The sequence below is a fragment of the Vulpes lagopus genome, chromosome 3 (assembly GCF_018345385.1).
Source record: "Vulpes lagopus strain Blue_001 chromosome 3, ASM1834538v1, whole genome shotgun sequence".
Lineage (NCBI taxonomy): Eukaryota > Metazoa > Chordata > Mammalia > Carnivora > Canidae > Vulpes > Vulpes lagopus.
In genome coordinates this window covers 105246987-105269692 of record NC_054826.1, presented here as the reverse complement: position 1 = coordinate 105269692, position 22706 = coordinate 105246987, and the positions used below count along the sequence as shown (strand labels likewise).

The following is a 22706-nucleotide window of genomic DNA, read 5'->3' as shown; positions in this document are numbered from 1 at the left end:
AAATACAAACTTCACCTTTACAAAACAAAAACAAAAACACAACACACACACACATTTCTGTTGAATACATGTAAAGCGTAACATCTTACCAAAAATAAAGAATTTAGATTCTGTCCAGTGGCCCAGGGGCACCTCGCTGCGGCGAGGAATGGGAGCGGCAGGCCTGGGACGGACTCGATTGGTTCACGCATAGTTCTCTCGAAATGGCTTAAATTAAAAAGTAAGATAAAATGGGGCAGGGGAGAAACACGTAAAGCCAGAAACATTTAGGAAGTGATGCATAGGTGGATATACCATGTTTATTTTAATACATCTCATTTGTTTGCATCCTGCGAGGGGAAATACGGTCCCACTGTCCTGACTTACAGCAGCCTGGTGTTATCGGTGTAAATGTCATCCAAGAGATAATTAAAAAAAAAAAAAAAAAAAAAAAGCTAGCCAAAGAGTAAAAAGAAAAGCTTAATAATCACTTTATGGTGTAAAAAAAAAAATCCACTTAAGGCTCTCGGGAAGGTTTCTGTATAGACTCAAACACTACGGCAAGGAGATGTGTTTCTAAGTCCCGTGGCGGTTCTGAGACATCCCTGGCTCCCACGTGCCCCGCAGGGCCCTCGGCACCCGCCCGGAGTCCTCCAGAAAGCAGGTTCTGTGTCCCTGGCTGAAGCACCTGTGAACCTGGACAGAAATCCGGTCCGCCGAGGCACGTCGCTTCCATCCCACAGGGGTGTCCTCCATCCTGACAACTGTGTAGATATTTTTGTGAGTCAGTTTTGTTTGTCATGTTTTGTGGTTCTGTTTGCTCACGCTCTCTCTCGCTCTCTCGCTCTCTCTCTCTCTCTCTCCCTCTTTTTGACAAGGAAGCTTCTTATTGTTTCACCGAGTGCTACAATACTTGCTTTGATGTCACATTAAACAAATGTATACTGTCTCTTTGTTCTCCCGAGTGCGCATGGAGACAGTTTTTCACGGAGGAGAACAAAGATCGCACGCTGGCAATGAGCACCGTACGTAGTAGGTTCAGGAATGTAACACGCCATGTACATCCGTGTCCCGGAGAAGGGCTGCTGGCTTGTCCTCACCTCACATCTGCGGGGAGAGCGGAGAGACACACTGAGGCGGGGCCGACACACGCGCTGCCACATGGACGGCAGCCACGATGACACGCTTCACCCCATCAGGGTACACACTCACACGCAGTGTGACACGTCTCAGATTTGTTGTAGCGTTTTTCAAATCAAATATGCCTCAGTACATCCTGAGCTTTCTGTAACAACCTGAGCAGAACGGAGACTAGGTTCTTAGGATCCCACAGAACATTCCTTAGAGCAAGCCCCATTCTCCAGTTGTACAGATGAGAGAAACTGAGGCCCAGCATGGTTCTTTCTTTGCCTTTTTCCCCCACATTCTTTTTTTTTAACACCCCCGCCCCAGCAGAGGACTTGTAATTTCTGGAGCTCTGGCAACCATCCTGGGCCATGGGACAACCTTGAGGGTCTTGGTAAGCAGGCAGACCTATACTGAGCTCTGAGCTAAAAAGCAGCTCTTCCCCATCCAGGTTACTGGGTCACTGCTTATCCCAGCACCTGTACCACCCACAAGCCAGCAGGGCCTGGGGTGGCAGGGACGCTGCTCAGTTCTCACTTGGGGTCTCTGTCATCGGCTGGCCTGTGGAGGCCAGAGCCCAATCATTGGTGGGCACAGTGGATGCACAAGACGACACAAAAACCACCCCCCAAGCTATACCCTGGGGGAAAACTACACCCTGGGCAAGAAGTCATTGTGGGGCTGCTTCAGGAGCCCACCCACGCGGACCCTCCTCACCGGCTCCTGAACTGGGAGCTTCCTACAGTCGCTCCACCGGCACCTGGGCTCTGAGACACCATCTCTAAGAACTTCTCCCACAACCGCCTGTCTGGGATGCCATGGGCTCACACACAGCCAGAGGCAAGGACCAGGCTTTCCAGAGCAGACAGGACTGCTGAGGTTGAGGACTGAGGTTGCCCAAATCCCATTCCCTACAAGACTACACTGCCCAGGTCCTCTTGCCACCAAAGGATGGCCAGGGTATCAGAGAAGTCATCAGATGGGACTTTTCTAAGAGGGTTCTTTTGGCCCTCTTCCAACCTAGAGTGTACACGTGATTTGTGGAGCTTCAGCAGCCACACTGAGCCATGAAGCAGATCTGTGGATAGACAGCACCAGTCCCTCACGTCGGAGAGGGTCCCTGATGATACCTGAAGGATGCCAAACCTGCTCCTGAACATCTATCTACCTCGCTTCAGCCCTCATTGATTCCGGTGTGTCACCAGCAACCAACACAGTTTCCAACACAGGAGCCAACAGCCCTGTACGTTTATAAAACGCTGTCAGACATGACCTGCTCGGTCTTCACATGCCGTTACCCATCATCCCCGTGAGCCTCAGTCTTTCATCTGTCCAATGGGACGGGGAACCTGCCCAAGGTGATCCCAGGTAACGCACATCAGAGCTACCCCACTGCTGTTCAGGAAGCTGAATCACTGCACTCACGGGATACCAGGGCCTCCCCCATCGATGCAAGAGACCCAAGCCAGAGCAGAGACTCCGGAGCGGAAGGGGGAGCCAGGGACACGAGCGAGCAGACCCACAGCCCAGCCAGACACCGGAAGCTTGCAGGCCGATCAGGGCCGATGAATCAGGGCGCGAGCCGCGAGCCGGCCACGGGAGGGATTGGCCACGTGATCAGTCCGTGCACCTCCCACCCGCAGGACCGCGGCACGTTCGCAGTCAGCTCCTACCTGGTCGGCCGCGTTAGGTGGGTTTTAACCTTTTTCTTTTCCGTTTTTTACCTGACTCCCTACGCCTTCCTGTTAACAGAAGCGCAGGGAGGGTGAGCGGGCCTAAGGGTTAGGGCTGCGGACCTGAGGCAATAAATAGCTGAGGTGTTTGTCTTTCTGGAAGAAAACTCGATTAGCTTTGGCACAGAGACACTTCCTGGTGCCCTTGAGCCGGCCCAATGCAGCGGGTCACAGCACCTCTACCACGCTGCCTTGGGGCAAAGTCTGCCTGGGACGGGGTCGGGCCTCCCTGGGCCATGGGCTCCTGGTCACTCCTACACCCCAACCAGGGTGGGCACTCGGAGCGGCCACCCCTAGTCACTCCAGCTGACACCTGCAGGTGCCTCGACCCCCACTAGCCCCCACCCCGGGGGCCCTGTGCCGGATTCGCAGCGGCACCAGACGCTCCTGCCCGCCGAGCCTCGCCTCTGCGTGGAGGGCAGGCTCTGAGGACCCCTTCCAACGACGAGAGGACAAGGCCCAGGGCCGCTCTTACCCGTCTCCTCCTCCCGGTGATCTGGGTTCAGGCCGCTGGTCGTGCATGTGCATTCCAGATGCTCCTCCAGCCGCACCTGCACTTCTTTTAACTTTGGCTTCTTCCTGATGTACTCCACCTTGGCCACCTGCCCGAGACAACAGGCCCCGCGGTGAACACCTCGGCCACGCCTCGCACGAGTCACCGAGAGCGGGGTAGAGAGCGGGGTACGTCCTGGGGTGCTTGGCCCCACCCGAGCCAGGACGTGGGCAGGCTGACCTCTGACCTCCAACCTCTGACCTCCTCCCAGCGGAAAGGCAGAGGACTGCCAGGTGAAAAAGGCACCTTCGGGCATTTGTGGTTTGGTCTATTTTAATCAACACCCGAAGGCTCACTCGTGCAGGCGGGAGGAGGTCTGCGGGACCCACCTTGAGCGAAGAGCTCTGAGCGGCCCGGGGAAGGAAGGAAGGTGTCCGTGTCCAGGTCTCAGGGGACATCTGGGGCAACGGAAAACCTCCAAACGCATACTTGATTATTAAAGGGGGAAAATACCCACAGCGAGGGAAGGGATGCTGAGCTTGGTTTGTGGGTCGTGGCCCTGGTGTACCCTCCCTCCTGCCCACCCGCCCGCCCACCCACCCACCCATCCTGTTGAGCACAGCCCCGAGAGCCCACAAGAAGGCTGGGTCAGAACATGGATCCTGGTCTGCTAGGAACTGCAGATGAGGACCCTACAGGCCTCACAGTCCGGTCCCAGGAGGCCAGGACTGGGGAGGGTCAGAATGGAACTAATGCCTCCTCCAGCTGGGCCCCCTCCATCCACTCTCACCCTTGCCAGCCCAAATTATCCAGGTACACAACAGCAGTGTAGCAGCCCTGCCTCTGCTGGGGGCAAAAGTCCGGGTCCAGCCTGTGGGGCACCAGCCCAGGCAGCCTAGAAATCAAGTCCCTACAGACCCCAAGGTCAAGCCTAGGGAAACCAGCTCAATCTGTCGTGGAAACACCACTCCACCCTCTCCACACACACTCACATGTGCACACACATACAGATGCACACATGCCCGTCCTGGAAATGACACACACATGCACACACATACAGACACACACACCCTATTCTGGAAACTATACACATGGATACACACCCTATCCTGGAAATGATAGACACACACACACCCTGTCCTGGAAATGACATACACACACAAGCAGTGCATGCACATGCCCTATCATGGGAACACAGCACCACCCTCCACATATACACACATGTGCTGTCCCAAGCGTGCAGCTCCATGCACACCCACATTATGACACAGCTGGTACCAGAGGACAGCCCACACACACAGTGAGCGTGGTCAAGGTGGCCTCACTTCATCCTAATTCATGAAGGAAACATATAACATCAGAGGAGCAACCTCCCAGCCTGTCTCTGCAGCCCCAGTGGGCTCCCCTCCCAAGAGCTCAGTCCCTGGTGGGGACAGGTCCAGCATCTTCCCATGAGCCCTGGATCCCACAGACCCGGGCACATGGCAGATGCTCCACCTATATCAACACTGGGTCTGCAGTCCTAGGTCCTGGGAACGGCCCTCAGAGATATCCATCCCTGTTTACCTGGGGAGACTGAGTCAGAAGGGGAGCAGGGCCCACCCGGGTTACGCCCCAAGCATGTGGAGGCATCAAGCCATTGGCAGAGGTGAGGGGATCCGGATGGAGAGCAAAAGCCCCCAGCCTGGGGACAGTAGGGAGAGGGGAAAGTTGGGCGGAGAGGTGCTCCTGTACAGAGGCCTGGAGTCCAGAGGCCAGAGGCCCCCAGGGCAAGAGGGATGGCCCACCCCACAGGTGAACTGGCCCCAAGGCTTGTCCAGACCTGTCAGTGGCCACTGGGCTGCATTAATGGTTAACCTGCAGTGCAAAGGGTGCCGGGTGCCCAGCGGCCGTGGGAAGTGGAATGCGGCCTCGGGTGTGAATGTGGACGGCCAGGTGTGAGCTCAGAGGTGGGGTGGGAGCCAGGCCAGGTTTGGGACCAGGTCTGGGGGGTTTCCTAAGTTAGAGAAGAGGCAGAGGAGGGGAGCTCAGGCATGAGTGCCCCAGCCACAGAGCAGGGTCTGCTCCACAAGGCACCTGCCACTCTGGGAGGCTGGGACCACACAGGAATGAGAGAGAAACACACAGACAGACTCTTGGGATGTGGCGGACACAGAGGCAGAGAGCCTCCACTTTCCTATCTATAAAATGGGAATGAGAACCGTGGCCCCCAGGGCTTCACGTGTATGGGAACAGCTGGGGCTTGCCACTGAGCCACGTTCCCAAGCAACCAAGCCCTGGTATCAGCACATTTTTGCCTTTGCAAAGCCAGCCCCCAGGCCCAGAGTGAACCTCCCCTTGAGGACACTGGGAGGGATGCATCTCAGCATCTCAGTGGGCCTCCCAAGAGGGCAGAGGACCGGGGCCTGAGCCTGGCCACCATGCCAGCCCTCCGCGTGGGCCTCAGCCCCTGTCCCTGCGCAGCCCTAGGGCCCAAGCAGGTAGGTCAGAGGCAGCCCCATGCCTGCCACCCCAGCTCTGAGCACTACACACTCCCACCCCCATGCACAGCTGCCCTCCATCCCTGGACTCTGCTGGGGACATGGAAGGGGGGTTTCTGGGGGCACAGCCTCTGCTCAGCAAGTACTTCACCCACTTCCTCTAGGGGGGCAGGTACTAGGACCCAAGCTGGGTGCAGGGGGGCAGGCTGGTCTCCACCCTACCAGACCAGCCTCGGTGGAGAAGGTAGTCGCTCCAGAACCACCCCCTTCCAAAGGGACCAAAACAGTCCCTTTGGCCAAGCACTCCCAACACCAGCCACTCCAGTCTGGGAACCCACTTTCTCCTCAGACGGGCCGTTTTTATCAAAGAAAAACAAACAGCGATTTATGATTGCACCTGCTTCGGGGTATGTGAGGATTCCAGGCCATTCCGCCACCTCTGGCCAGGAAATAGCTGCATTTTTTCCCCCAAGAACACACTGTGAATATTAACTTCTCAGAGCAGCCTCTGCTCTAGCCAAGTCCCTAGAACAAGATGTTTACGTCCTTTGGACCCTTCCCGTGGCCTCGGCCCCAAACGGGGTCCCCAGGCTCCTCCCTCCCCTCTCCCTTCGTGTCCCGTGTGTGGGAGCTGCACCTTGTAAAGAGGACCTTCCACTTCCCACCTCGAGTCTGCCTGGCAGGAACCACCCCACCTGCACGCTCCCAGGGCATGCAATCCAGCGATGCCGTCACCCCTTCCATTCCAGGGACCCCAAGCAAAGAGGACCTGAGCTCTTGCTCCTCCCAGTGTCCTCCACTGGGCCACGGAGAGCGATGCCCTGCTGGGGGGCGCCACATCCCCAGGTCATGGCCTGACCACTCCAGAGTCAAGGGCAGAGCAGCATCTGTGATAAACACCTGCATTTACTGAACCCCAGGTGCTGGTCACTGCGATGCTCACAGCTACCCCGTGAGGGCACAATTACGGCCCGTTTTACAGACAGGAAAATGAGGCAGTTCAGACAGGGCTTCTTTTGCTGGAAGGAGCCGTGTGCTTGGAAACAGCAGAGGCTCAGAGTTCATGCCTTAACCAGGGGACTTCCTAAGTCCGGGAAATCTGTCCTGCTGGGCGTGAGGGCTCTGGTCCATGCTGATCCAGCACGGAAATCCTGGAGTCCCTCCGAGTCCACTAGATCCACTCGGAACTGAAGCGGAGCCCCAGAGTCACAGCACCAGACCTCCACATGGCTCGACAGGCGGCTGCGTGGGGAACCCTTCTCTCTGGCCCAGTTAGATAATCACCAGCACAGTACCAGACGGGCAGTGAGTGCCCCAGGGGCCACATCCAGGGCATCTCCACCCACTGTGGGGAGGGGCTCAGAGCCATTTCACATGAGGCCCCCACCGCCAGGCCACAGATTTCTCCCCAAGCCTCCTGGACTAGATCTCACACTCACATCGGAGCGCAAACACACCCAGACCCACCTTCTAGAAGCCATAGCCGGCCACTCTGATCATGGCCATGGAGCTGGGTTGCAGCTTCTCGAGACCTGGGGGCCAGGCCAAGATAATCGGCTAACCCATCAGCTGTGAACTCACGTGACGCCCTCAAGAAAACGGGAGCCCCCAACTTTCAGCGCCATGCAGTAAGGCTGAGGTTTACCCCACAGCGACCCCATCCAGCGCGACACAACCAGTTGTGGGCCCCGCAGCCTATACCACTCGTTCTCCTAGCCCTCGAGCCTTGGGTCTAGGAGACAGGGTCAGCCCTCACCAGGGTAAGGCTCATTCGTCCAGGACACCAGTCAGCGAGCATGCTTGGACCCCTAAAAGCAGACCCCAAATGCTGAGCATGGCAAGCTGATTCAGAGATGTTGCCCCAGCCCGGACCACAGGTCCACGTGCCCCGAGGTCTGATGGCAGCCATGCCCTGGCAACCCCAGAGGGACCACCAGGGGTATAGGAGCCCCAGCCAGCCAGCAGGCAGGTCCCACAAGACAAATGAGGGCCCAACCTCCAAGAGTGAAGGCCCCACACCGAGACCATCATAGAGCTGGGGGCACAAGAAGCTTTGGCGCCCCCTCCCTAGTGGGCACTGTGGGAAGCCAGCCATCAATCCCAGCAAGTCCTGACACTTGGGGCCCAGGAGCTACTGGGCAGCCTTCAGCTGAGCACACTGGACAATTCACCACCTGGGCCTCAGTGGAGTGGCCACTCCTAGCCTTACCTCACCTTCTCTGTGACCAAAGGGCCATAAACCACAACACTGGGCAGGTGTCCACCCTGGGCGAGACCACGCACCTGCCCAGCCACAGGGGCCCCAGCAGGCCCCCAGCACCCCTCAGACACCCAGTCCAGGACTCCGCAAGGCTCATCACCCTGCTCAGCCTCAGCCCCAGTGGAGCAGGGACAGCTTCCTGGGCAGGCGTGGGGGCCAGGCTGGCTTCCACAATGGACCTCCTGTTCCCACTGACCTTTTGTCCCTTCTCGGCCAAAACCCCCAGTGTCTGGGGCCGGATGTTTTCCTGCCAACCCTCTGATGGGTGGGCAGGGAAAAGGAGGAAGGGTCTGAGAAGAGCAGGGCGCCGGACATGGAAGCAGGCCACTGGGTTCCAGCTGCAGGACTAAAGCCCCTCTGTCCCCTCGGGTGGACCATGACCCCGTCTGAGCAGACGAAGGCCTGTGGGGGGAGCCCTGGCCTCACGCCACCATCTGCTGAGCCCTTTGGGCCTGTGCCCAAGACAGACATGGGCCCCTCCTAGGACAGAGCCTGGTCCCAACCCGACCGCCTGTGCTGGAGCCCCGCTCACCCACTCAGGGTGGGCCAGGAAGAGAGGATCGTGGGCAACCCCAGGACCGGACACTCCCCAGTCCTTCCCCACGGGAGGCAGAGGCCCACTTCATTCCGGCACCACTGTATCTCCAACTGGACACTCCCGGGACAGCCCTATGCACAGCGCCCAAGTGTGGGACTGTCACCCAGAGCGCCACCACCCCCACGCCCAAGAAGGAAAGATCTCAGGGGTCTGGATTCTTGGGGCTCACGAGACCATCTCACAACATACCGTAAGCAAGGACATGGAGACCCAAGGGAAGCAGAGCCGGCCAGGGTCCCACAGCAGGCAGCAGAGAAGTCTTGGCACGGAAGGCACAGCCCTGTCCCCTTGGGTCTCTATGTCCCTCTTTAACAAAGCGTGCGGAGCTGCACCCAGCGCGTGGTGAGGGACCCCAGCAGCATGAAGTCAGGAGGCCCACGCCTGCCAAGGCAAGAGCCAGCGCCCCGGGCAAGTGCAGCAGAGCACTGGGATCCTCGGCTTCAGGGCAGTGTCCACCGTGGAGATCACAGGGCAGCACGCCGTGGAATCTGCTTACTCAATGCCCCAAGTGCTCGAGGACCAAGTCCCCGGAGGTCAGGTGGAGCCGGGTTACGGGTCTAACATGCCTTCTCACGTGACCGACTGTGTCCCAGCCAGCTACACGGTCCTTAACTAGGATAACCTCCCCTGCACTTCACTCCGGGACCAGGAGCCTGGACAGCAGCGGGCACTCAGGATCTGAAATAATCTCCAGTCGAGGAAGGGCTTCTGGTGCACCCCCAGAACCTTCCTTCTGGGAAGAATGGACACACCTGCCAGTGGAAGCTCAGCTGAGTGGGCAGGCCATGGCCATCTCCACGAGATCAGTGCCCTGCTGTCTAAATCCATGGCCCAGGGATATGTAGAACTGTAAGCTGCCCAGAGCCAGCTTCCAGGGAGGGCAGCCCCAGGACACTCCTGCCCAACTACGTGTCAGAGAAGCCAAGATGCTCTGGACATCTCCCTCCTGCCCTATCCTTTTGGAAGCAGGAAGAGTTCCCCTTCAAACAGTGGTCAGCTTGGGACCAGCACAGGCCTAGACATCCATTTCACAGATGGGCCAAGTGAGGCCAGAGGGGAGCAGACCCATACCCTAGGAACCCCTCCAGCCACTGAGACAAAAACCCAGACCCCAGTGTGGCAGCCCAGAGCGACCCAGAGGCAGATTGCCCCCCAGGACTAAGGTGGGGAGAACAAGGAGCCCCCACACATGTCATCTGAACCTTACCTTCCTATAGCCCTACCTCGGCCAACACCCTGCCCCAGGAGTGCTTTGGGGCAAGTGCCCAGCCATGCGCTGGCTCCCAGGGACTGCAGCTGACCCAGCACTAATCCCAAGGGTCTCCAAGTGGAGCCCAGCTTCCCAGAATGAGGGGAGGGGCTGGCTTTGCAGCCCCAGCCCCAGGGACCGAGGAACCCCCAGGAAGACCGTGCTGGAGGACTCCAAGGACACACATGCCCTAGCAGAGTGAAGGGCCCTCCCTGACTTGCAGACAAAGGGCAGAGGCCCCTGAGCAGGCCCTGCACCCTTTCCTGTTTCCCATGTGCTTCCGGGGAGAGGCTCTGAGGGGTCCCCCTGCAGCACACACACAGCCCGTGTTCTGAAGACGTCCCATGTTGTTGCGTCACGGGGCAGGCTGTGTGCGGTGGAGCGGGGAAGGGACCTCGATGTGCACCCCCAGCATCTGGCCCCACATCCCAGGTCTAAGACCACCCTGCTCTGTACCCAGGGCGTGGGTATGTGTCTGCCAGGGAATAGGAGCAGCAGGCTGTCACTACATTGGCTGCAGGATGCCCCTGGGCAAGGCCGTGGGCTCACCTTGACGCTGCGGTGATGGATGCGGGAAGGCTGGCACTTGACACTGCTGGTATTACAGCAGCCTGCACAGCGCTTCACCTCCACGCATGGGGGCCAGATCAGGAAGTTGGCAGACGTGGGGTCAACCTGGCTCCGAGGTATCTCATAAATGACCGTCCTGGTCTTGCAGACCGCGGGGATGGCCTCCTCTGCAGAACAAGAGCCACGGTGAATGCAGAGGCCATGCCCCATGTCCCGCCAGCACCCAGGCCCACCCTGTGACCCGAAGCCCTGAAGGGCCCTCACGTGGCTGCTGCTTCCTCTGCATGCAGAGACACCCCAGCCCCAACAGGGCTGTATGTGGGCTGACCATGATGAGCAGCAGTGAGGGCCGGGCAGGGAGGCCCTAGGGACCAGCACTGTGGCAGGACCATGTGACACAGGGAAGCCTAACGTGACCTGCAGGTGGAGGGGAGGGATGGTAACTGAGGCAGACATGTGGTGGGGTGGAGGGGTCCCTCCACTGATGGTTAGGGAGCTCCCAGAGCTGGTTAAGAATGGGTAGAAACAGGGAAACAGAGCCTGGGACCTCAAAGGCAAGCAGGCAACAGGCCTCACAGCTCCAAGGCCAGGCTCAGGAAGGAGGGGGATCGTGAGATGGACAGGGGACCAGAGAACGCAGGACACAGCCCACTAGCTGCAAACCTGCTAAAGATCATTCAGAGGGGACCCCGGCAGCCAGGAGGCCACCCTCCCAGGAGGAGCTGCCTCTACCTTCTTCTGTGCTCCTCAGCACAGGCCGATCTGTCCAACCCAAAGCCCCAAAATTCAGTGGATGCCAGAAGCACGACTGCCCAATGAGAACTGCACCTGGGGACCCTGGCAGGCACACTGTGCTCCTCACATGCCGCCTTACTAGCCACACCACCCTCCAGGCCCAGCTAGGCATGTGTCACTGAGGGCTGACCAACACTAGGCCCTCCACCCAGACATGTGCTCAGGGAGCCCGGGCAGGCTCTGGGGATACCCACAGAAGCCAATGCCTCCAGCGGCAAGGTGGGACCCCAAAACCCAGAACTGGAGGGAGCCGCTCCTGGCCACAAAGGGCTGGGCATGACCCCCGGGGCCAGCATGAGGCAGGGCCCTGGCCCCTGCAGACAAACAGAAAAGCCTGAAATGTCATCAAAGGATAACGGGGCCCGGCCTTTGCCCCAGTGCCAGGGAGGGGTGCCAGCCTCTCTCTCCTGCCTGTCCTGTCACAGGGCCCAGGAGACCTCCCGAGAGCCCTATGAGACTCAAGGTACTTGTATCCCGCCCCCCCCCTCCCGCCCAGTGGCCTGGGAGCACCTGGAAAGGGGGACCCTGTAAGGAAGGCTGGGTGCTTGAGGTCTGGCCACCACAGGGCAGGAGAGGGCTGTGCTCACGGCTCCCAGCCCAGCGCCCACTGGCTGGGAGGGGCCTGGGGAGCCTAGCCAGGTGGGACTGAGTATGGAGCCAGGGAGATAGTCCAGGGCTCCCCATGTGGAACACGACAGGCCTACTGTGATGCCCTCACTTGACACTGGTCTGAAGAACAGGAAACCTACAGCCCTACAATCAACATCCTCTGGGTGGGCCCCCGGCCTTCATGCACTGCACTCGACTGAAGCAGCATCAGAATCTACCTTCTGGGAGGAAGATAAGCTCAGAGGGGGCAGTCACTGCCTACAGTCACACGGCACAGAAAAGCAGTGTGTGTGGGGGGGTCACACCCAGGTAGTTAGGAAAAGCGGGAGGACTTTCTTGGTTGGCATGGGACTCAGTGGATCACATGCCCTAACCCTGCTTCCAGGGCAAGAAAGTGCAGGCCAAGATGGGTCTCAGAGCAGAGCCAGAGTCCAGGAAACCCCTAGCAGCCTCCAGGAGCTAGACAGACATGAGGATGGTCTGCTGGAGGGCAGGATGAAAACAACCCCAAACCCATGCCCAGCAGAACCTAGGAGGCAAGCCTGAGTACAGTGGGGGCCGTGGGCAGGGGCATCTGCGGGGGGGCCGTGCATGCAGCAGGCTGACCCCACACTCTGCAGCTGCTGGCCAGCACACCCGTGCACCACATTACAAACTGGAAAAGAAACACGACCACGTTTTCCAGCGAGGCCTCCTCCAGAACAGGCCCCGACAAGACCGGGCACTTAAGGAATTTATGATGGCTCTCCTCTCCTGGAATCTCTTGGCCCAGGCCAGGCTCAGCAAGCAGCAGACGGGCCGGGGCAGGGAGACGCCCCCGGCAGAGGAGGGAGGCCTCCGGAGAGAAGGCGGGAGGCCAGGGCTGAAGTCGCTGGGCCCCTGCACACGTTGTGTCTTTGTTTTATGGAGGAGCGAAGGGGTGAGGTACAGTGGATGAGAGCCCCTCAGCCCTCCAGAGGGCCTAGCCCCCGTCCCCTTCCCCACCCTGCAGGCCCAGGGCTCACCAATGCTTCTTTTCCTCCGAATGGGCACAGGCCGCTTCTCAGGTGCATGCTTGGTGGCATGGCCCCCGTGGGCTCTCAGACTTGCTTCCAAAGCATCCTCGGCCCCTATAGAAAGAGGAAATAGTGACCGGCTGGCTCCCATCCGTGTGATGCCCGGGGGCCTGTCCAGCAGTCCTCCCACCTGCCTCCCAGAGACAGACGAGTCCCCTGGGAGACCCTCCACTCCCATGTATCCAGAGGATGAAAGACTCCCAACTGCTGAAAACCTCTGTGAAGCCTACACGGAGGTCCCCCAAATGTGCCCCCCCGACCCCATTGCACTTTGCAGCAAAGCTACAGACCTGTGGGGAAGGGGCAGGGGATCTCCCCAGGTGACGGCTGGAGGAGGTAAGTAAGAGCCAAAACTACCCGGGGACAGGGCCCCTCCGACAGCACCAAAGGACCAGCAGAGGCTGCTGCTGTGACTTTTCTGGTGTCTGCATGTGGCTCTCTCCACCTTTTTGGAGCACCCTGACCTTTGAGGGGCATGGGGAATAGGCCGGACTGGGCCAACAACTGGACCCCACTTGTTCTTGAAGTTAATCCATACCCAGGCCACAAGTGCAAGTGGGGAAAATAAAGGGACAGAAATCCCAGTACCTGGCAGAGGGGCCAACTGGCAGGAAGGCAAGCGTGCTGCCCATCAGCCGCACACCAACAGTCCCAGTGCTAACATCAAAGCTGTACCCTAGTCTTCCAGGCCTACAACAGCCCCTGGCACACACAGGAGCAGCCTTGCCTGCCCTGGTGCCCCCGGGGCAGCTTAGGGGAGTCCCAGGTCCCTCAGATTCCTAGAAGGGAGAGGTGGGATGGGAGGGACACACTCAGTTCTGCCACCTGCCACTAGGACTGACCCGCCCCAATGACACTGCCTGCCCCTGGATAAAAGGGGTCACCCTTGGTTCTCCCCGCCTCGGCCCCCAGGCCCAGCTGGGGGGTCTCCTTCTGCTCCCCAGGAGATGAGCAGGGTCCTGAGAAGCGCACCCCAACGGCCGGGGACTCCAGCAGCTGCGCAGACCACCCCCCGACCATGTCCTGCTGTCCCGTCCCTAAGAAGCTTAAGTGGTGTCCTGGCCACCAGTCCTGACCAGACGCCCCCTCCTGGGTGCCCAACCCACCGGGGCCTCAGCGACTATCCACAAACCTCCACTCGTTTAAAATGAAAACCGAAAACCAGGCAAAAGATACAAATGGCAAAAGATGTGTTCTTTCAGAAAACTAAAGTCTGGGAAGAACCCAACTTCTCACTTAAAATGACTCAATGTTCCACTGCCACTAATTTTTTTGAGACCCAAAATAAGATCAGAACACAACTATTCATGCAATAAGAATTTCCCATCAACCAACTGTTACAAGAAGCATTTTTTCACGAAAAAGTGACATTTATGAGTCACGTCCCGGTGGTAGCCATCTTGCCACCCTCAAACCCAAGAGCAGCTGGTCCACCCGCGGCGTCCAGGGAGAAGTCCCCACCGGCCACCATCTTCCACGCCTTGCTAAAGCCACGCGGCTCGCTTCACCACCGGCTCGGTCCTTACGCGTCCGCGGGAGCTGCCACCACCGGACCGACACCAGGAACTAGGCCCAGGAGGCGGAGGATGAGCGGGGACACCAGCCCTCCTCCCCAGCAGGCCGCAGAGAAGGCCACAGCCCCCGGCGGGTGGACAGCGCTGAAATCCGACACGGAGGAGAAAGAGCTCCTAGGCAAACAAGCCCTCTTCTGCCCCCCGATCAAGATGGGTGGTCGCCGTCCACGCCGTGGGCAAGTGGCCTCTGACGGATGCGGTTTGAGAAATGATCCAGCAGTGACTGAGGCAGACCCCGCCACTCGAGATCCTGGAACTACCCTCAGGACACTTAAAGTGACAGCTCAGGATGGGGTCAGGTCCTCCGGCTCTCGGTCCTGCTGGAGCATGAATGGCCCAAGACGGGGACATATGTGTATCAGGTGCTCAGTGACCCCACAGCACAGTCGCCAGGCTGCTAGGACAACTAAGCTCCCCTGCCTCTTTGCCACCGAATGGCCAGCTTCTAATCACACTGGATGCACAAGTCCCAAAAATTCAAAGACCACACGCTGGTCCCTCCACCCCAAAGCCCCACGTGGAGAATCCTCAGGCTCAGTGCAGCTCTCACTGCCACTGGAGGGAGAAACCCTACTGCCTCCAGGTGTCATCTGGGAAATGGGGATGCAACTGCCACTGGGAGGCCTCCAGGGTCCTATCACAAGGCCCCATGGGGGAGGAGGAGAGGGCCTGTAAGAAAAAGATCTCTTTGGCTTCCTGGGCCTGATTAGCTCTCCAACCAAAAGACCAACCTGAAGGGACTGGTTCACCCTTGGAGTGGCCCACAGAGGGATTTAGAATGACATCCCAGCTCCCTCCTCGCAGATCCCAGACAGGCCTCCAACAGGACCTCACAGGGGTCCAGGGCCCGGAGAGCAGCTTAGTCCTCAGATAACTGACCCCTCAGCTGTTTACAACCTTCCACGGTGTCAAGATCTGTTTCAACTCTTTGCTTTGGGTGAGAACAGGTGTTGGGGGAAAGACTGCAGTACAAGTTCTAGAAGCATCTGTGGCAACTCTGGTGCTCAGGCCAGAGACCATGCACTGCCCTGGGTCACTGCCCTGGCTTCCACGGCTGTGAGAGGGGGCCAGACCAGGATGGAGACCCACTTTGGGATGTGTGTCACAAGGGGCCTCCTAGCAAAAAAGACCCTAGAAGCCCCGCTCGGTTCTCACCCAGATTCACAGGCATGAGGAGTCCTGCCCCAGACCCCAAACCACGTGACAGAAGGTGCAGGGTGAGGGGCAGGATGAGTCTAAGCACCCAGGACTTTTTATAAGGGGGCAATTTGAAACCAGCCAGGGAACTAGCGGCCGCTTCGGACCCGCCCCAAGAGGCTCTAGGCCCAAAAGCCCCCAGGTCAGGAATTCCATCAGCATAACCCACCAAGCAGCAAAGCACAAAGTGTTAATGGGTGGGGGGTAGGGGGTAGGGGGGGCGGGGCTGCAGAGACCAGAATAAGAATGGTCCCAACAGAAAGTGAATGGCCCATTTCCCGGTGGCATCCCAAAGCCATCCCACAGGGAGGCCCAGCCCTGCAGCACCGGCCAGGCTCCTGCAAGCCACTAAATAAATAAATAAATAAATAAATAGCTCTGAATCTTCTCAGGGAGGCGGCCTCCCCACTTTTACAGATCCTCCAGGGCCCAGCGGAACGTAGGCGAGTGTTTTCCTCAGCTAACCAAAGCCAAATCCTTCTCCCCAGGGTTACACATCAAGGAACCAGACCAAAATCCCCCCTGGCCCAACTCTGATCTCCTAGTGAAACTCTACCCCCTTCCTGATAAGGATCAGCCAAAGGATTTCCTGGGTCACGAAACTACAGAAACCATCGGCCTTGCTAGCAAATGGTCTTGGCATGAAATGAAAATAGTTCAGGCCTCTCCACCACCATAATTAGGTACAAATTTCCAAATGACTAGACCATGTGATTTTACTTAATTCCGCCCCCCCCCCCCCTTTGAGGGTAGCCTGCAAGGAGAGCGAAATCTTTACTGCAAAAAGTTCCAACTGACCTCTACCACCGTGGGCCTCCCTCTGACAAGCCCACTTAGGGCCCCGTCCTAACCAGACGCTGTTACCATGTATTTCTCTAGCTACCCCTCCCACGGGTGTTCCCACACCAAATACTACTCCGGGGCAGGAGGCCACAAAGCTGTGGGCCAGAAATCTCTGCCCTCTAGGAAAAGGCTTCCTTCGGGCCACACCACAGTAGGTGCTGCCACCAGCCTGGGTCCCTGGCCACCTCTGCGCACCAGTCCCCTCCAACTGTGCAACCGACACCAAGGGGCTTGCAAACTCCAACGCTTACAAATAAACTCTAAAGTGGCTAGACTCCAAGGGCCTGAGGGTGAGCCCCAAAATAATCCCCAGACACCAGATGTGTGGAAGACGCGCCTTTTATTGGCCTGTGAAGGCACGGGGGCTCCTGCAACCACAAAGGCCCGCGGCCGCAGGCACAGGACAGCCGTGCGCCGCAATGACAAAGCGCCCCGGCCCGGGGGCGGCTCCTCCTGCGCGCCTGCCCGCGGGGCGCAGGGCCAGGGCTCCTCCCGCCCCGCAGGGCAGGCCCCGGGGCCCGCACACCTGGCCCAGGCGCCGGCGCCCTCAGCGCCGCTGAACTTTCCGTGACTCGCGCAGCATTTTCCTTAAATGCAAAAACAATCCCCCGGCGAGCGAGCAGCTCGCGGCCGCCACCGGGAGAGAAAGTGGGCACTAGAAGAGAAACTCCTGACTCATCCGCCTGGGCTTTTATGGCCCGGGATTGGATTCTGACCTTTCGGTGCGCTCCTGCGCGGCGCCTGGCCCGGCCCGAGCGCGGGAGGCGGCGCGGGGCGCACCCCCCGCACCCCCCGCCCCGCGCGCCGAGGGAAGGGGCGCGATTTACCTACGGAGTCTATCTCCAGGAGTCGCTGGAGGTCCCGGATGCTGTGGATCTGACTGTGTGCCAGCCTCTCAATCACCTCGCGGGGGATCTCGGCTTCCTGCAAGCAGAGCCACAGGGTCAGCGTCCGCGCCGGCCGGCCCGCGCCCCCCGCGCGCGCCCCCCCGCGCCCTGTGCCCCCGACAGCACCCCCGACAGCGCCGGCGCCCCCAGCCCGCGCCCTCCGAGCTCTCAGGGCGCCCGACCCCTGCCGGGGGCCCTGGAGTCAGACGCCGGGGGTGGACAGGGTGCGGACCGGGTGCGACCCCCCAATTCTCGGCCCGCATCCAGGGCCCCCTTTTCAGAAAGCAAGCCCTCCTCCCACCTTTACATTCCCACACAAAAGCCCGGCCCCCGGCCCCTCCGCCCCCTCCGCCCGGGGTGTCAGTCACAGGAGGTCTAGGGGCGCCGAGGGTCCCGAGGGTCCCGAGGAGTTTCCGATTTAATAGTGAAATCGACATCCAGAGAGATCAAGTTGAAATGCGTCACGGATCGGCGCCCCAAGCCACGGCAGCCTTCACACTCTCCTGTGGCCAGGGGCTTGCATTTTCACACCCCGGAACCCCGGGCCGAACCTGCCGGGCCGGGGGTCTCCGGCGCAAAAACACGCGCGCGCGCACTCATCCGTTCACACGCGCGCCCCACCCGGGCCGGCCGCGGCCCCTAGCGCCGCCCAGGACGCCCCACATCCAGCCGGCGGCGGGAGGGTTAAATCTCCACCTCCCGCAGCTCCCAGTCCCTGCCCAGACCACCCCCACTCCCTCCAGACTGTGCCCGGGAGTCGGGGGTCGCCGTGGGGGTGTGCGGGGGAGGGGTCTCCACTAAGTTCCCACGGCGGGGGCTGCAGAAAGTCATTCATCACGGCCGGGCTCCCGGGGGTTCGGGATCCTACCCTGGGGGGAGGGGGCCCCGGCGGTGGGAGGACGCGCGCGCCCGGCCCGGCCCCGGCTCGCCTAGCTCAGCCACCTGTAAGCAGGCCCCGGCGGGCGGGACTGCGGGGCCCAGCGGCCCGGCCAGGCTCAGGGGCCGCGACCCGGGCGAGGGGGCTGCGGCCCCGCGCCGCCCACCCTGCCTCCCCGCCCGCCGGGGGGCTTCCGCCGCGGCCGCCCCTGGGGACCCGCCGCTGCCCGTCCCCTCCCGGGCTCCGCCAGGTCACACACACCCCCTTCCGCGCTCCCCGCACCCCGATACTGCATTGTCCGCCGCGTCCGGGGCGCCCCTCCCCGGGGAGAGCCCGCGCCCCCCGAACTTTCTCCCCACTCGTCCACCCCGCGCCACTCCGTGCCTCCACGGCACAGCGACGCAACACGCTGGAAACTCACCAGACACACTTCGGCATGGCAGGAAAGAACAGCCAGTGGGGAAAAGCAAGAACCCGACCGCCCCAGCAGAAACCAAAATGCGCTCGCCAGAGCCCCGGAGCCCCAGGGGCCCCGGCCCGCCGGCGGCCGCAGGGGGCGTGCGCCGGGGGAGTCGGAGAGGGGACGGGGCGCGGGGGTGGCACCCACCTCGGCCAGGGCATGGGCGAGGTATCCGCAGCCGAGGAGTAGCAGGCAAGCCCAGGTCCTCATCGCGTCCCGAGGCGCTGGCGGCTCGGCGGGGAGGCGAGGCCGCGGGGCGGGCGCTCCAGCCGGGCTCCTGTGGCGGCGAGATTCAGTACCATCCCTCAGGGAGCGCGGCCCGGAGGAGGGTGGCGCGGAGAGCAGGGAGCCGGCGGAGCGCGCCCGGCGCGAGCAGCGAGTGCGGAGAGGCAGGCAGCGCCAGCGAGGAGGAGGAGCAGGGAGTGCGCGCTCGCCGCGCCCGCCGCGCCGGGAGCCTCCTGGGCCGCCGGGTAGGGGGTGGGGACGGAAGGGGCGGAGGGCGGGGGCTGGGCCTCTTCCTTGGTGCGTTCTCGGTGCTGGCCGCCGCCGCGCTCGCTCCCCGGCGCCGGCTTTAGGAGCGACCCGGCCGGTAATTCTGCATATTTGCGGGCATCAGCCCCGAGAGGGACCCCGGAGCGAGGCTGCAGCCGCCGCCGCCGCCGCACCACCCATCACCTGTCTGGATGCCCGGCCGGGCCCGGCCGCGGGCTCGCGCTCTCCCCGCGGGGCTGCGGACGGCCCTGCGCGCCCGCCGCCGGCCCCGCGCTCGCCTTCGGCCTCCTCTCGCAGCCGCCGCCCGGCCGGGTACGGCGCGGCCCAGCACGGCGCGGCCCGGCGGCCTGCGTGCGCCCCTCCGCGGCGTGCCCTCGGCTCTGGCGCCGCGCTCCGCCCTCCGCCGGCCCGAGCCGGGCAGCGCCCGCGGCCGCGCCGCCTGGCAGCCGCCGCCCGCCCGGGGCCTCGCCCGCCGGCCGGAGCGTGGGGCCGAAGGGAGCCGCCGCCGCCGCCGCCGCCGCCGGGTGGCGGAGGAGGAGGAGGAGGGGGAGGAGGAGGGGGAGAGGGAGGCACGGGCAGGCCCGGCTCGCCGGAGTTGTGCGGGCTCCGCAGGGCGCGCGTGTGGAGCCGGCCGGCGGCGGGGAGGGGGTTATAGCGCCGCCGCCGCCGCCGCCGCGCCCCTCCCCCGCCCCCTCCCCCTCGCCTCCCCCGGATTCCGGGCCCCGGACCCGCACCTCGGAAGCGCGCGGGGGCCGCACGGGCCGGGCAGGGCCCGGGCGCCGCCGCCGCCGCCGCAGAGAGCACCGAGCGGCGCTCACGCAGCCAGTAAAACCCATCAAAGCCCCGCGCCCGGCTCCGAGCTCCGCGCGCCCGGCGGGGCTCCCCGCGCGCCCCTCCCTCGAGCTTGCCCACCCTCCAGTGCCAGCTGCAATCCTGCGGCATCGGACGGGGAGGGGAGGAGGCCGCCGCAGAAGCGCTGCCGTCGCCCGCTCGCCTCCCTCGGGCCCCAGCGGCGGCAGCGGGCAGCGCCCAGAGCTGCTGCGCCAAAAAGGGCAAACGCGAACCGGCCCCCGCCTCCGGCCCCCCGCCCCGGCGCGGCGCTCGGGCCTCTTTCCACCGTGAGGATCCAGGGCCCCTGCCTCCCCGTCTCCATAAAAGGAGGGGGAGTGAGTGTCTGGTGAGAGGTGGGGCGGCTGCAGGGGCGCGCCCGGGGCACTCACCTGGCGGCGGCCACGCGCCCCCGCCCAGAATCCGATGCCTGGGGCGTCTGGATGAGGCACTTCCACCAGCATCCCGAGATGGGAGAGCGCCCAGGTCGGAGGAGGGGGCTGCGGCGTATCTGATCCCCACTCCCTCGTGGAAGGCCGGGCTGCGGCCTGAGCCAGGAACTCGAGGGGGCGGAAGGGAAAGGAGAGCTAGGCGCGGCTGGCGAGAAACCCCCGGAGCCGGAGCCGGAGCCGGAGCCGGAGCCTCCCACGCCGGGATCCGCCGGGCGCACAGAGCGCCACCTCCGGCCGAGGCGCGGCACCGAGCGCGATGCGGGGGAGCCGCGCGCTGGAGGCCGCGGCCTGAGCCGGCCGGACCGCTCCCGGCCGCCGGAGCGCAGGTGCGCCCACCCGCAGCAGGTGGGATCGGACCCCCGCGGGCCCCTCAAGGGCACACGGGGCTGGGAGGGGACGCGGGCCCCGCGACCCCAAAGCTAGACGGCGAGGCCCCCGAAGGCTGGAAGACTCCCGGGTCGGGGGGAGGGTGGGCGGCCGCCCGGGAATGCCTCCCGCCCCCGAGGCCCCATCCTGGGGATTAGGCCCGCGCCCCGCGGCGGCCGCCCTCCCGCCAGACAAAGGCAGTAAAGGCGTAGCCCCGCGGGCGGTCTTTCATCCCGGCTCCGCCGGCTCCGGCATTTCAAAGGCCGAGTGGGGAGGGCGCTTGGGGGGGGCGCTCCCCTTCCCCCTAATACCTGGGGAGGGGGAGGGGGAACCTCTCGCTGTTCCCAGAGGGGGGGGGGGTCCACTAGCACCCTTCCACCTGCTTTCACACACCTGCAGCCTCCCAGTGCCCTGGCCTTGCCCAGGCTGCAGCCCCACACAACCACCGTCACAAAGTCACCTCCGGCTGTTCAGGGTGATGAGGGTGAAGCAGGGAAAACTTGGGGACATTTAGAGGCATGTGAGGGCCCGTCCTTGTCCATCCATATGGAACCTTCAGTGGCCCCAGAGGGAGACACCGCTGGCAGGTTTGGGGAAGGCAGCTAAACATGCACCACCAAGACCCAGGCTGGACCATGCGGTCTGAGCCACCGTCTCCCCACTGGACTGCATCACGGCAGGTGGATCCAGCCTCTGAGTCCTCTCAGGCAGGAGGGACCTGAGGACACTCCTTTGGGGATAAAGGATGGGTTTGATCGTGGGTACAGGAATGAAGGAGGAAAGTTTGCCTTGTGTTTCGGCCTGGGGTTCTTACAGCTGCAATCCCTCCACATCTGAGCAGGCCTAGGTGGGTGGCTTCCCTCTGGGGCACTTCAGGGATGCCCAGCTGGAGTTTGCGGCCAGCAGGGGAGTTAAGGGGGCGCCTTTGCCGGGAGTCTCAGGCCAGCTGGAGGGTGGAAAGCAAGGGCGAGGCCTGGGTGCTTCCCGCCCCCGGACTGGAGAGCTGCGGGGGGGGGGGGGGGGGGGGGGGGCGGCGCCGGTGTCCCTCTAATCGCTGGCGGCTATTAAAAATAAAACCTCGGTGAGTCGTCATAGCGACCAGACAACAGCGGCGGCCGGCAGGAGGGTGGCAAAAACCACACCACCGGCGCCTCTGGGGGGGACTTGGGACAAAGTGCAGGCTTTGGCTGCAGTGGGGCAAGGACCCCCAGCCCCACATGCCCCACCCTTCCCTGACCCCCCCCCCAAAAAAAAACTGGCAGAAATAGGCTCAGGAGCCCAGTTTCCGAGAATTGGACACGAAGACAGAAGAAGTGACTTGACCAAGAGGTCATCAACTTGGAAGAGAACCCACACGTCTCGGCTCCCTCCCCCAGCCCTGGTTCCTCTTGACACCCAGCCCAGCCCGTTCAGGTTCCAAGCAGCCTCCTTTTAGTCCCTGGAAAGGGGAGGCTGGGTGAGGAGGTGGGCTTGGGATGCTCACCCCGGGGAGGAGACCCTAAGTCCAGAGGCCAGGCGCGTGAGGGCTACTGCACCTGCCCAGCCCGCCGGTCTGCGATCCTAGCTGATCCGGCGTGGTCACGTGCTTCTTTCTAGCCAGGATTGAGTTTCACTTCCAGCCGCTATTAGGCGGTTCACACGGTTCATTGCAAACATTTGATAATGAGGCTAAATATACATTGGAATCGGTCGCGTGGGCGCGGTGTTCCCGGCTCTGCGGGCATCCCCGCCCAGGCCCCAGCCAGGCACGGACCCCCAGGCCGGCGCCCAGCTTTGTGCGGGAG

At 62.0% G+C, this 22706-nt stretch overlaps 1 protein-coding gene across 6 annotated transcripts; it reads right to left on the bottom strand.

The window, feature by feature from the left end:
- Window positions 1–285: 285 nt before the first annotated feature.
- Window positions 286–21223, bottom strand: PDGFA (platelet derived growth factor subunit A). Of its 6 annotated transcripts, none has more exons than XM_041749408.1 (8): window positions 20497–21210; window positions 18932–19061; window positions 17388–17484; window positions 12896–13000; window positions 10467–10654; window positions 3313–3439; window positions 2778–2846; window positions 286–1086 (listed from the first exon to the last, which is right to left on the bottom strand). In XM_041749408.1, exons 2-7 carry the CDS (start codon window positions 18992–18994, stop codon window positions 2791–2793), a joined length of 636 nt encoding a protein of 211 aa, XP_041605342.1. In that variant the 5' UTR covers window positions 18995–19061; window positions 20497–21210; the 3' UTR covers window positions 286–1086; window positions 2778–2790. The 6 variants fall into 6 exon arrangements, with proteins under 6 accessions (XP_041605342.1, XP_041605341.1, XP_041605343.1 ...); XM_041749407.1 differs by lacking the exon at window positions 20497–21210 and adding an exon at window positions 20189–20423; XM_041749409.1 differs by lacking the exon at window positions 20497–21210 and adding an exon at window positions 20011–20176.
- Between the last annotated feature and the right edge of the window lie 1483 nt (window positions 21224–22706).

Coding starts and splice junctions, on each gene's coding strand:
- PDGFA (XM_041749405.1), bottom strand. CDS start 20,568: ATGCTGGTGGAAGTGCCTCATCCAGACGCCCCAGGCATCGGATTCTGG. Junction 3,440..10,466: donor TCCATCACCGCAGCGTCAAG/GTGAGCCCACGG, acceptor TGTCTCGGGCAG/GTGGCCAAGGTGGAGTACAT. Junction 2,847..3,312: donor TCACCGGGAGGAGGAGACGG/GTAAGAGCGGCC, acceptor TTCTGTTAACAG/GAAGGCGTAGGGAGTCAGGT.